We start from the raw sequence: 13,093 nt of genomic DNA, 5'->3' as shown, positions 1-13,093 counted from the left end.
TCGGAAGGTTGCCGGTTCGAGCCCCGGCTTGGACAGTCTCGGTCGTTGTGTCCTTGGGCAAGACACTTCACCCGTTGCCTACTGGTGGTGGTCAGAGGGCCTGGTGGCGCCAGTGTCCGGCATCCTCGCCTCTGTCAGTGCGCCCCAGGGTGGCTGTGGCTACAATGTAGCTTGCCATCACCAGTGTGTGAATGTGTGTGTGGATGACTGGATATGTAAAGCGCTTTGGGGTCCTTAGGGACTAGTAAAAGCACTATATAAATACAGGCCATTTACCATTGTAAGGTAAACAATTCCTCCATGCTACTGAACTTTTATCTTGGGGGTTTGAATCTAATAGTTTGCTGAACATATACTTTGATTGGTGGCTTAAATCAGTGTGTTTTTAACTGAATTTGGTGGTAAACAGGAGTCGTATTACATACAGTAACAGTGAAAATGAACTGAAGTGTAGACCTGAGAGTTGCAGTATGCACTGAGTAAAGGATTCTACTTCCAAGTGAATATTTTGAAGAGCCTGGATCTTTCACCCGGATAAAGGAAATATTGAGGATGTAGATTTCTGTATTTTACTAAGAAGAGATTTGTTTGACTACTGATAGATACCAAATATAGCCCTCAGTCCTACCACTGAGCGTCTCAGGAGATGTACTTTTATTATCCCACAGGCATCACAAACTACCTACATTGTTCTCTGATTCTGTGTAATGTGCCTGAAGTTGCTAGCTTGTTTTATCTGAGATGGGTATGTGCCTGCCTTTGTCATTTGTTATCAGTCTCTGTCTCTCCCAAGTTTGCCCACTAAGGATTTCTTCTTTTAAACTTGAAAATGAGAATAAAATGACTGAGGCCATAAAATACTCACATTTCACTTAATTTGTCATACTGGAGTTTTTTTTTTTTCCTTTTGCAACATCATCTCACAAAACAACTCTTGTGATGGAGTTCACTTATCTCCCAGTAGTGTATTTTGGTGTTCCTATTGTTACAGACCTTTTATCAAAATTGATTTTCATGTGGGAAAACCATTTCAAAATGTCACTTCTGTCATTTATGTGCCATTCACATGTACTCGCAGGAGATCACTCGGGCGAACAAGGGTTGGGCCCTGGACCGCATGGTGCTGTGCAACGAGGTGACGAAGTGGATGAAGGATGACATCAACCAGCCGCCCACAGAGGGAGTGTACGTCTATGGTCTTTACCTGGAGGGAGCTGGCTGGGACCGCCGCAACTGCAAACTTATTGACTCCAAACCCAAAGTTCTCTTTGAGATGATGCCAGTGATCAGGATGTATGCTGAGAATAATGGTGAGTTATATTATTTAGGAACAGTGTGGAGGGGAAATAAAAAAAACAAATCTTTTGGTGGAGCAGCTTTATATCCTACCTGTCTTCTCAATGTTTGCATCCCACACAGTCACTCCTTGGATGTAACATTTAAATGTCAAGCAGAATAAGTGTTATTTATTTTGTCTGGGAATAGATTACCAGCAGTATGTGGCACAGTGTTTGTTCTGGATAAGGCCAACGTATATTCAGACAGACACAGACCCCCATGGATGCCTGCGAGCAAGGCTTCCTGGGAAATGAACTAATGATATGCATAATGCAGTTTGTTTACACCACGTCCCCTCCCAGCATTTCCCATACGAAGGCAGCCTGCTACGTTTGAGTGTGTCAGTGCAAAGGAGACTGCTAAAGGGATGCTTCAGTAGACAAGTGCTTGGTGTGTGTGCCGTGCACGTGTGTAGGCATGAGGTACAAGAGGTTGGAAAGCTGCTCTACTTAATTTTCACTCATGCAAAGGGATTAGTTCCATCCTTGTCCACATACAGTGTCATTTGTAAAGACACAACAAGCCTGTTTGTTTGCTCTGAGAAAATTATTTTTAGTTTTTTCCCTGCTGATGCATGAGCAAGGAGCACTGCTGTTGCTATTCTACTGGCAGACTAACAGCAAAACAAGCAGCAGACTGGCTAAAGAACTATAAAATGGTGCTGAGGGAGTACTGGGTAATAAGCGTGCTCTCCTAATTCGAGCTGATTCCTAACTACATAAAAACAGATGTTTCTTTTGAGCACAGCTGGGTGTCCCAGTGGCATCTCTGCACTGATGTAAATATTTCATTGAATTGAAATGATTCTAGTTAGAAACACAATTAAGGCATAGTTTGGCAGCTGCTGCTCTCTCTCATTAGTTTTCATGAAAAATGCCATTTTTGATTTTTCTCTTTCCACTTTCTGCAGCAAATGCCGTGTTTCTTTTCTGTGTTGCAGGTGTAAAAGACTCCCGCCTCTATTCCTGTCCAATCTACAAGAAGCCCACCAGGACAGATGTAAACTACATCGCAGCTGTAGACCTGAAAACCTCCCTTCCTCCAGAATACTGGATCCTGCGTGGAGTGGCGCTCCTTTGTGACGTCAAATGACTGTTTCATATTGAACACTGACACATACAGCCATTATTCATTTTCCCTCAGTTATAGGGATGGTTAAGTGTGCAGGATTAAAAAGCTCTCATCAAGGTTAAATCTATTTTTAGCATCATTTCTGTATTAGGGAAATATGCAGCTCCATAGTAAAGGAACAAACAAAGTGACTAACAAATTTTTACAGTCAGTGTCAGGAATTGTGGATAGATACTGGGTGTTTCTGTGCAGTCAGGCCAAGGTCAGACCCAGAATTAGCACGTTCAAAAACATCATGTCAGTGTTTTTTGTTTTTGCTTGAGGTCAACAGAAGCATAGACGTCTGTAGTGTGGCTGCTAAAGGTCCTGTGTAAATGTTCGAATACTCTGGTATGAAGCCCCCTGTCTCTTTGGGTTTCCTCTTTTCATTCAGACTAGTTGGACCAAAATGATCTGTTTTTGAAATAATTTACACCCTAAAGTCCAGACATATCGTAGCCATCTGCATGCTCACCCAGTGTCAAGTCTGTACAGTATTCTAAAGGTAAACCAAAGACCTTTATTCTAGTTATGATGTATGTATTATAGTGACATCGTCAGCTCATTTGATTACTCACACAGTCCAGTTTCATTTGACGAATAATATCAGTTCAGCACGTACTGTACGGCTTTTCATTACAAATCCTGACATGTTAATGAACTGAGCTTGTCATATTCGAAGAATCCTGAGGGTAAATAAAGGCACTGTAGCACTGAAATACATAGAAATTTTAATTAAGTTTTTACAAAAAACAACTTGCATCATCAAAACATCAAAACACTTTTTTGGTAGTATTTTCTTTTCTTACAAAACCACCATATCATATGTGATCTAAAGCTACCCTGTACACAGGTCAGGCATGGATTTCCCAAGAAAGTCTTAAATGTTTGTAGTTTTTTAATTGAACCTGTTTTGTAAATCTTTGTGGCTCACCGGGGCCAGGTGCATATAAAACTGTGTACCCACAAACAAAAGTCTGCAGTCTTTCTGTCAGGGTCGCAATATAAAGTGCATGCTAAGATAAAACATTTTATAGCACAGTTTGTAGAGTCACCAAATGTGTCATGTTATGTGTGTCTGGATGCCATTTTAACCTTTGTCCCGCCTTCCCACATTCAAATCAGCTTTTATTTACAAAAAAGAGAGATGAGCTCATGTGCAGATGCAAACTGGATCCAAAGATGAAATAACAGTTTAACACTTTAACATTGAAGGAATTTACTTTAGTGCAGGACCTTAGAGAAGCTTTAATGTATGCTGTTTATTTTAACTTAAAGGCTGGGTAAACTGTATTTAAATGACAATCCGTCACATGAATTCAGTTTAGGCTTACAGTGCCAAATCACAACAACAAGGTGCTTTCTACTGTAACATACAGACCTTACAGTTAATCTGGATGAATGATGGCAAAATTGTAACCTTCATAATGTGTGTTTGTCACGGTTTTTTGGTCATTTTAACTCACACTGAATCAGACTACATATTTAACTGCTGAAAATAACATTACGAAGTCACCGTTGAGGATTTTTTTCCTAATTAGATCATCCAAGAAAACTTGGAAGAAAAAGACGCATGATTTTACAGAAAGGTTTATCATTCATGTTTTCATTTTAATCTCTTATTTATTCTGCTTGTGGCTCTAAAAAAAAAAACACCCCCAACTATGTACACCTGTTTTTAAGTGTGCAAAGGGTGTCCATTGTTACGGCACATCCTGTTATAAATTGCATGAAAGCAATGTGTTTGTACACATCTCAAGTCATTTATGCAACTGGCCCCAGATTTTCCATTTTCAGCAAGCACTGACAAATCTGATCAATGTCCTAATCACGTCAGTCAATGCAGCCAAGGAGAAACTGGAAAGACTGTTTTGGAAAACACCACCCTGCATGAATATCAGAATATATTCATCGATTCTACTTTTCATTTGTTTTTCCTATTATAGTCCTAGACTGTTTGTAAAATACATCTAAGACTTGGTGCTTCTAACAAGGTCGATGGACTTATGTACACATGGTACACCTTGTTTTCTGGCTGGTTTTTTTCTTCTTCTTAACAAGACACATTTTACCTTTGCAACAGTGGCTGTGACATTTTCACTTGTATTGGTTTGACCTTTGCTTTCATTTTAATATCAGATTTTTCATTTCTGGCCTTTTGTGTTACCCTAGGACTTTGCTTGAGTTCGGGAAGCAGGTAAAAGTTAGTGGTTAATTCATACCCTCTGTTATCTTTGGGGCGCCAAAGTCTTTATAAGACTCTGCTGAAAATTGTTGCCATGCAGTTATTCTTCTGCATTCATATGGTGCTTAAATAACACAAACAACGAGTTCCCAAACGGAGAACGCACATAAATCCCCTTCAAGTGAGAACAGCAGCTCAACAAATCCAGCCAAAACTGTGACGTAGTTGTTGGCGTCTGTACACAAAAAAAATGGTAGAACAATGAAAATGTTTGGTGCCAAGAGTTGGTAAATGGTGCAATTAAAGCAGATAAAAGTACAAAGACAAGAAACTGTCTTCCTAACTCTGGAAATGCTGCCATGTTAGGGGCATGCAGAGTCAAAAGTTATTTGGCATCCAAACTGTATCCTGTAGGGTGAGATAGGTTTTGATGCACCTTGCTGATAAGGGGTTTCTATGATAAAGCAACTACCACAAGCCTCCCAGAACTGAGGCAGAATATTAATTCAGCCCATTGGAGATTTTCACTCTCATTGAACTTGTACATTATTACATCAGACTGACTTGTGCAACTGTGTTTTTTCCAGCTCCCACATTCACATTACAGTATATTTTTAGGTGTTACTGCCTATCTCCTGTACATGCTACACTTACAGTTACATAAGTGACAAAATGTATACTACAGCTGTGGCATAGGTAATTTGTAACGCAACAGTAAATCCGATTTTTACCTCCTTGTAGATCAGGTCCCTTTATGCCCCACACTTTATAAAAGCAGCACTGAGAAATTCAAACCTCTTCAATCTGAAACAAAAGTCTTCGTGCCTGTGTAAATCAGGCTCAGGGCATTACGTTCCCCTGTGACAGGGACCGAGTCATCTCCGTGTGCACAAAGAAGGTCCTAAGCTCTCCTTTGCCCTTGACATTGATGATGCCTCTACAAGAGCACATGTACCCCAAGGTTAGAAGGATGTCACTCGTCTCCTCCGTCACCTGCAGGGAGAACCAGATGGGTGATGACCATTTTGCTCATCTTACATGACTGAATTAAATTCCTACAGGCAAAAATACTCAGCTGTCCACGGGAAAATTCTGCTGACCATTAACTCATCAGTAAACGGTTCTTCTTCGATGCAGTGCTTCATTAAAATCCACTGACAGCAGGATTGCGGTTGGATACCTCTTGTTTAAAGTCTAACATTTACGTTCATTTTTAGCCCTAACAGCAAAATGTGTGAGTCAAGCAGAGTTGCCAACACTGGTGCATATTTGGATTCGGTCGTTAATAGATGAATTAAACAAAAACATAAAAATTCAATGTGTAAGTTAAAGCGAGAGAGTACTCCCAAAGCACAAAGATGAAATACTGTGTGAACAACAAGCAAACAACATTGAAAGCCTGGGAATTTTACCATGAGTAAAAGTGACATTCTGGTAGGCAATATCAATGCTACTTTAAAAGAAATTGTCTTATTTCTGCCTTCTATCTGTCTTAAAATATCAACCGGAAATCATAGAATGCAATTGCGAGCCCTGTAGTTGTGCCGCACTGCACAGCAGATGGCTCTATCAAATGTGTACAGGCCGCGAAATGTAATACAGCCCTCTGAAGACTGAATGATTGCCACAGCCACATGCCATGCAGCAGCTGAAAAACCATTCTGTCTTATCAGTGCTCAGACATGACATAAGATAGGATTTGACGATGCCATGTGATGTCAAGATGAGATGTCCTTGCTGTAATAAATGGCACATAAGAAAGAAGAGTTTTATCTTTTTAAGCATCCGTATTGCCATTTAAATGTCTGCAGTATGAAGAAGGAGGTCTGCTGGTCCTTTGAAAGAAACTATCAGAATAAAATACCAGCTGATGTTTGACAGCTGTCTTAACATTTAGTATTGCAGTGAATAGGCAGGGTAAGTGGTTTTTTTTTAATTTTATTTATGTCTTTAATTTAGTGTGTGAATGTGTGTGTGAATGGGTGGATGACTGAATGTAGTGTAAAGCGCTTTGGGGTCCTATGGACTAGAAAAGCGCTATACAAATGCAGGCCATTTACCATTTACCATTAAACTCAAACGTTCCCCAAATCATTTACCTGTATTTTCCCCAGGACTCCGGTGCTGTCCATTCTGCTGGCTACATTCACAGTGTTTCCCCAGATATCATACTGGGGTTTCTGGGCCCCAATGACTCCAGCTATCACTGGACCATGGTTAATACCTGACAAAGGAAACATTTTAGTAAACCTTTCAGACAGTGTCCCTATTGCTGCCATTCATTTGGAATTACCTTATTATTTTATAGTTACAAATATAAACTGCTTTTTTAGATTTCCTACTTGTTGAAAATGTATCAAAATCAAATGTTGATGCCACTGATTAACTATTGAGTGCTGCTCAAAGCCGACTTGAGCAGGAACCCTACTGCTTTGAGAACGAACAAAGCTTTTCACAAGATTTCATCAGAACATGAAACAGAGGGCGAGCTAAATGCAGCTCAACTCTTAATCCCCAGCAGTCTGGAGGCTGTTCGCAGCACTGAGATGACACTGGGCCTCTCTTTGACTGAGCTTCTGACTCAGTCTCCAGATTGTTGGAAATTGCAATCTGCTCAAGTGTGCAGGAGGCGCATACAGTCTCACAGCTACTGGTTCGGTCCAGTCCCAGTGGGTGAGGGTGTGTACGGCTCTCTCATGGAGCATTTTCAGCCCCATCTGGAAGCAGCAGGGATGTACAGTCACTCACGCACACTGCTGAGTTAATGGTGCATCCCATGCTGAGATCTTAAGACACAGGTTGAAGGTATCGAACTCTGACTCTTATTGCACAGAGGGAGCTGGAGTATGCCTTCCTGTTGTTCTACCTCTTATTTTAGTCTTACTGCATAAATAAGCGTTAGTCTTGTTTTTTTCAGACATCTGTGCACTCTACATCTTACAGGAACTCTACACAAACAAGGGATGCATAGAGGCTCCATGACAGTGCAATTTTGGATGTATTGCAGTCAAGCTGATTCCTGCTTTTCATACAAAACTCTAGAAGTGGGATTCCAGAAAATATCATAACGAGAAGGCGGCAACAAGGAATGAAACTCCCACTGCAGTGATAGTATCTTGTTACATCATGTCATTTACCTGAAACGAGCTGTGGAATTTAATTAATCAGTTTAAACCACTCATTTTCAATTCTCATGTGAGGTCAGTACACTTAAATATGTGAACGATTACAGTGTAGTCCTGTATATATAAAATATTATATACATTACTTTGCATTTAATTTCAGCTTCTCTGCATAACTCACCAACTCTGAGTTTGAAGTCATTGAACGAGTGTTTGTTGATAAGATCCAGTTTTCCCATCAAGGCAAATGCAAACTCTACCATGGTCCCTATGTGCATATACTGCCTGTCATGTTCCTGGGAAACATAAAAAAGCACAACTAGAAACACATTAGGTTCTTGCATAATGTGCATACGGCAGTCACACAAAAATGATGATGTCTTTGTAATGGGCCTACCTGTGATGTGTATTCAGGCCCTGGCGATGTGTTCAGCCCAGTAGCAGCCATATAAGTGCTGCCAATGGTCTTGATCTTTTCCACACCGCTGAACTTCGGTTTGGAAAGCAACTACACATGGAAATACAAACACAGCTCAACTGAATAAAACCCAAATTTATAGCAGCACAGACAATAAAACCTAATTGTATGAATCTGTAAAAAGCAATGCTCTTCACTGAGTCAAGCAGTGCAATGGTATCACGGTTTCTGTCTGTTTTTGTGGTGATCTGGGTATTTACCTCATCAAAGTCAGCAATGATTTCGTTGAGGAGCCTGAGGCACTCTAATCCTTCTTTGTTGACATCAGACTCAGTGTAGAACTCTTTAAAGTCTGGGATAGAGGCAAACATGACACACACCAGGTCGTAGGACTGGTGGTACAGATCCTGCATGACAAAGAGAAGCAGAAGACAGAGTGGAGTCGTTAGCTTGTGCAGGTGCAAAACAATGCTGTAAAATTTGTTATGAAACTGATAAATTACAGATGAAGAGATTTTGAAAGACAAATATGGGATCTGCACCGCATATTGGGGGGTTTCTGTGTTTTATTCAGACCTAAAAAAAACTTCACAAGTAAAAATCAATCACTGGGCAGCACATGAAACATAATTGACAAATTAAAGGAGGCAAATCACCCAAACCACCATCCAAAAAAACAACAAACAGTTGCTTTAAATCTCATTAGAGCATCTTGTTCTTGGACCCTGTTCAAGAACAGAAATGAAGTCAACTGCTGACTCGTCACTCAGGATTTCTGCAGCAGATGCTGCTCTCCTGTTTAATCTTACATGACCTCCAGGATGCCACATTCTCTGAACTCCCTCAGATCTAAAACTTCAGGGGATGTAACAGGATTTACAGCGATGAATGAGTCATGCGAGGCATCATACTGTCACACTACAAAACAAGTGTCAGGTTCATTTAAAGTTTGCACTTTCAAAATAAAAATCTGAGCTTTAGCCCTTATTATTTTAATAAACAACCAATGAATATTTCAGTTTAAATTAATCACACATTTTAAAACAGTGTATTCAATATTTTGCATTTGACAATTGTGTCTTGATATCCTGAATTAAACATCCTTCTTTTCTGATGCATCAGCGAATGAACGCAAAAGAACTTTGCACATAAACAAGCACTTTGAAGTCCTCTGTGTAATTCTACATTCATTAGTCCTGTAGCTATTGTGAAAATAAAATCTGGATAATGTTACATTTACATTAGTTATTATTATAAAAAACACCACAGATTATAAATTCCTACCTCATTCTTCCAGTTACGGGCCAGGAAGTGCTCTGCGACATGCGCGGGCAGGACATTCTCCAGCAAAACGCGGTTGAGGTTCTCCATGGTTTCAATCTCCTCACACTCCTTCTTGAACTTGTTCTTCCAGAGAAAGTCTAACCTACAGTAATATTCATTCTGTTACAAGAGGACACAGAGGTAAAGAGACTGAAGGTATAGCTGTACAGCTTTCTTCCAAGAAGTCACAGAGAAAAACAGAAACAGCCACAAATATGGACACCAACAAGCCTTAGGACATGAAATGTACAAAAATGCAAGAATTTAGGCACATTTACAAAAACCTCATACAGTATGACTTTTGGTCAAGGCAGACAAGACTGACCCAGTGATTTTTGTAGCTTTGCTTAAATGATGTAGTTACTTCACCAGTGTAATAACAAGGCCTTCTTCAGAGCCCAAGATCAGGAAGGACAAGTGGAATAAAATGTTCCAGGATCAGGTAGAATTAAAGGCTCTGATGGGATTGATTATTTTTTTTCCTTTTCTTCAGCACTCACACCTCAGGTAGTCTGTGATGGCAACTCTAGTCAATCCTGTTTAATTGTCATATGCAGTGAACTGATCTGGTAAATAAAAATGACCAACCAAGGAAAAACGTGCTCGCAGGACGGGACAATTATGATCAAGCACTGCAGATGACCGGATTGGACAGCACAGATATTACCACATGTTACAGCCAGCAACAAAAATAGAGGCAGTAATTTAAAAACTGTGTGTACACAAATCAGAAGCGCATGTAACACTTTAGATATTAATAAATAGAATTTATTATTTATGGTGCAGATATAATTACACCTTATGGTAGAGACAACTACTTCAGTAATTTGTATTCTTCAAATACATTTAACTCTCTCTGAAAAGCGCATTTAGCTAAAGGGACGACCATGTGGAAACTGATGCAGTACTACAGAATCCCGCAGAAGCTCATCAACATCATCCAACAGCTTTATGAAGACTCGTCCTGCCGGATCATCCACAATGGAAAAATGACCAACCCCTGCGCAGTGAAAACTGGACTGAGGCAAGGCTGCATGCTGTCACCAACAATCTTCCTGATCGTCATGGGCTGGATCATGAGAAGAACCACAGAGAGCAGCAACACCGGCATCCAGTGGACCCTCACCAAACAGCTGGAGGACCTGGATTTTGCAGACGATATCAGCCTTCTGTCCCATAAGCAGCAACATGCACAGTCCAAGCTTACACGGCTCGCTGAGGAGGCAGAAAAGACCGGCCTGAAGATCAATGTCAGAAAAACGGAGGTGATGCGGTTGAACAACCGACAAGAACATCCACTGCAGCTACAGGGACAAGACTTGGTGGAAACCAACCGCTTTGTCTACCTAGAAAGCATAGTCAACAGTGATGGCGGCACAGATGAAGACGTTAGGAGCCGGATCAACAAAGCAAGGCTTGCATTCAACACCCTGCGACCCATCTGGAACTCCAAAGCCTTATCTCAACGCAGCAAGATCTGCATCTTCAACAGAAACGTGAAAGCAGTCCTCCTGTATGGGTCCGAGACGTGGCGAGTGACCAACACCACTACCAGCAAGATACAGATTTTCATCAACAAGTGCTTGCGACACATCGTCAACATCAGATGGCCTGAGAAGATCTCAAACACAGACCTGTGGAAGGGAACCAGCCAGAACCCAGTTGATCAAGACATCAAGAAGAGAAAATGGGGCTGGATAGGCCACATACTTCGAAAACCACTAGACAACGTCACAAGGCAAGCACTGGACTGGAACCTTCAAGGGAAAAGGAGAGTGGGGAGACCCAAACAGACATGGAGAAGATCTGTCGAGAGCGAAGTGAAGGGCGCCGGAAAGACGTGGACCCAGCTGAAGAGAACGGTCCAGAACAGAGTCCGTTGGCGTGGTGTTGTTGCGGCCACCAACAGGAGTCTACAGGAAAATTGATTAAGTGTCAGTATCCAGTTCTGTCGTAGCTTTTCAGGACATCCACAGCATCCACAGTGAAAACCATTTCCAGCAGCCTTGCTGACAGTACACAGTAGAGCCCAGGTGATCAGCTCCATCCCATTTAAAAATGAAACAGCAATATTCCTTTGACCATGCCTACTCTCCCTGAGTGACAAAATCCTGAATGTGACACTATTCTAACCTATGCAAAGTAATATACTTTATTTATGATATACTGTGTACATGTATAACAAAAAAAAGAATCTGCATTTCTTACGCAAAATACTGGTGAAAAAACACTCTTTAGACGTTTTTAGCATCAAGGTCTCGGTGGTCAATAGGAAGTAATGATGTAGCTGTTTATTTGTTCATCTTAAACATAACCTGCTCCATTGCACTTTAAGTGTATAGGTTACCTCCCTAAGCAAAAAATCCTTCGTCATATAGTACAGGCCTCGGGCTGTACAAATACGATGCTCCAATTCTAGTACGAACAATTCAGCAGAACCCCCAAACAAGTCAGAAGAACATGTTACTCTCCAGCCTCTGGTTTCTCTCTCACTACTAAATCTCAAATTACATCTGAGTAACAGCAGACTTGCTGATGTAAATCGCTGCCCCTGAGTGACTGAGGGAGGTTACACAAATTGGTCTAAAGATGCCTCTCTTTCAGTGTGTCACAGCAGCCAAAAAGCTTAACCATTTCTACCAAGTTCACTGATTGATTTTCACTTAGAAGATAAATGAGAGCCACTGTTTTTTCCTCACAAAGCTCTGAGATAATAAAGAGATACAGAGAGAGAGGCAGAACCAGCAGCATCAGAGCTACAAATTTGTCTGCATTTATAATCATCCAAAGCATCGCCGTTGTGACATATAAGAAATGAGTCACGTAAAACATTAGTGGCATTAAAATGTGTTAATCTATGAGAGACCATTAAGGGTCAAAGAATCTAAAGGAAGGTAGGTAAAAGATAAGGCTAAAGCTTAGCAATGCTCTCAACATGCTTCAAAAGACTAAGCTAGCAGCTGGTAAGAACACATCACATGGGAAAATTTCTAAATCAGAGGATTTTTTTTGGTTTTTTACATTTTGCAAATACAGTAAAAATAACTTTCCATCAACATCCAAAACCCGCAGCTAAAAAGAATGGAAAAAGTCCAATGATGGTGTAATAATGGCACACAGACGAAAACTACTTTTCTTTTAGCGATAAACTGTGCAGCAGGAGACCGATGACAACGCCATTCAGACTATTACAGCTTAGACTTACCTGCCTGGCAAGCACAAGCAGAGTGATGAAGAAGATAAAGAGGGATATAGAGCCCATAGTCTTCAGGTCTTTGAGAACTCCTGGTCTGGGCAGGAAAAAAATAGACAAATGTTTTTGTAAGATAAGAAAAAGATAAAGACAGAAATAAAATGCGACTCAACAACAACAACAAAAAAAAGATAGAACAGCAAAAGAGGGCTAGAAAACTAAAAGTTATAGATGAGAAAGGGGATTTTTGACTGCAGTCAGTAGAGATGTCTAGCAGAGCGTTTTATTCCAACCTGTCACTTAATTAAGACTGTCGCTTCTGCTTTGCTGTGACAAGAGCTTGTTTACTGGATGCGTTTCGGAGGGGGGTTAGCCCTCCTGCAAGGGTGTATCGACTAGAGACA

General features: G+C 40.7%; 2 protein-coding genes across 7 annotated transcripts in view; one reads left to right on the top strand and one right to left on the bottom strand.

Annotated features, from left to right (window-relative positions):
* dnah5 (dynein, axonemal, heavy chain 5) overlaps positions 1-3,172 on the top strand; it is a 104,185-nt gene extending 101,013 nt beyond the window's left edge. Inside the window, exons 86-87 of the mRNA XM_076889783.1 lie at positions 1,079-1,310; positions 2,279-3,172. Of these exons, the coding sequence (XP_076745898.1) occupies positions 1,079-1,310; positions 2,279-2,430 (384 nt within the window). The 3' untranslated portion in view covers positions 2,431-3,172. The remainder of the gene's footprint in view (positions 1-1,078; positions 1,311-2,278) is intronic.
* Positions 3,163-13,093, bottom strand: part of adcy2a (adenylate cyclase 2a) — a 63,781-nt gene continuing 53,850 nt past the window's right edge. For 4 of the 6 annotated variants that reach the window (XM_004565116.3, XM_076889785.1, XM_004565115.3 and 1 more), the window contains 7 exons: positions 12,702-12,786; positions 9,458-9,616; positions 8,434-8,580; positions 8,153-8,263; positions 7,937-8,051; positions 6,733-6,857; positions 3,163-5,626 (listed from right to left, as the gene is read on the bottom strand). In XM_004565116.3, coding sequence (XP_004565173.2) covers positions 5,474-5,626; positions 6,733-6,857; positions 7,937-8,051; positions 8,153-8,263; positions 8,434-8,580; positions 9,458-9,616; positions 12,702-12,786 — 895 coding nt within the window. In that variant the 3' untranslated portion in view covers positions 3,163-5,473. The other 2 variants (XM_004565118.2, XM_004565117.2) reach the window with 2 other exon arrangements.

This window comes from Maylandia zebra, linkage group LG11 (assembly GCF_041146795.1).
Source record: "Maylandia zebra isolate NMK-2024a linkage group LG11, Mzebra_GT3a, whole genome shotgun sequence".
Classification (NCBI taxonomy): domain Eukaryota; kingdom Metazoa; phylum Chordata; class Actinopteri; order Cichliformes; family Cichlidae; genus Maylandia; species Maylandia zebra.
This window is presented reverse-complemented; position numbering and strand designations above follow the sequence as displayed.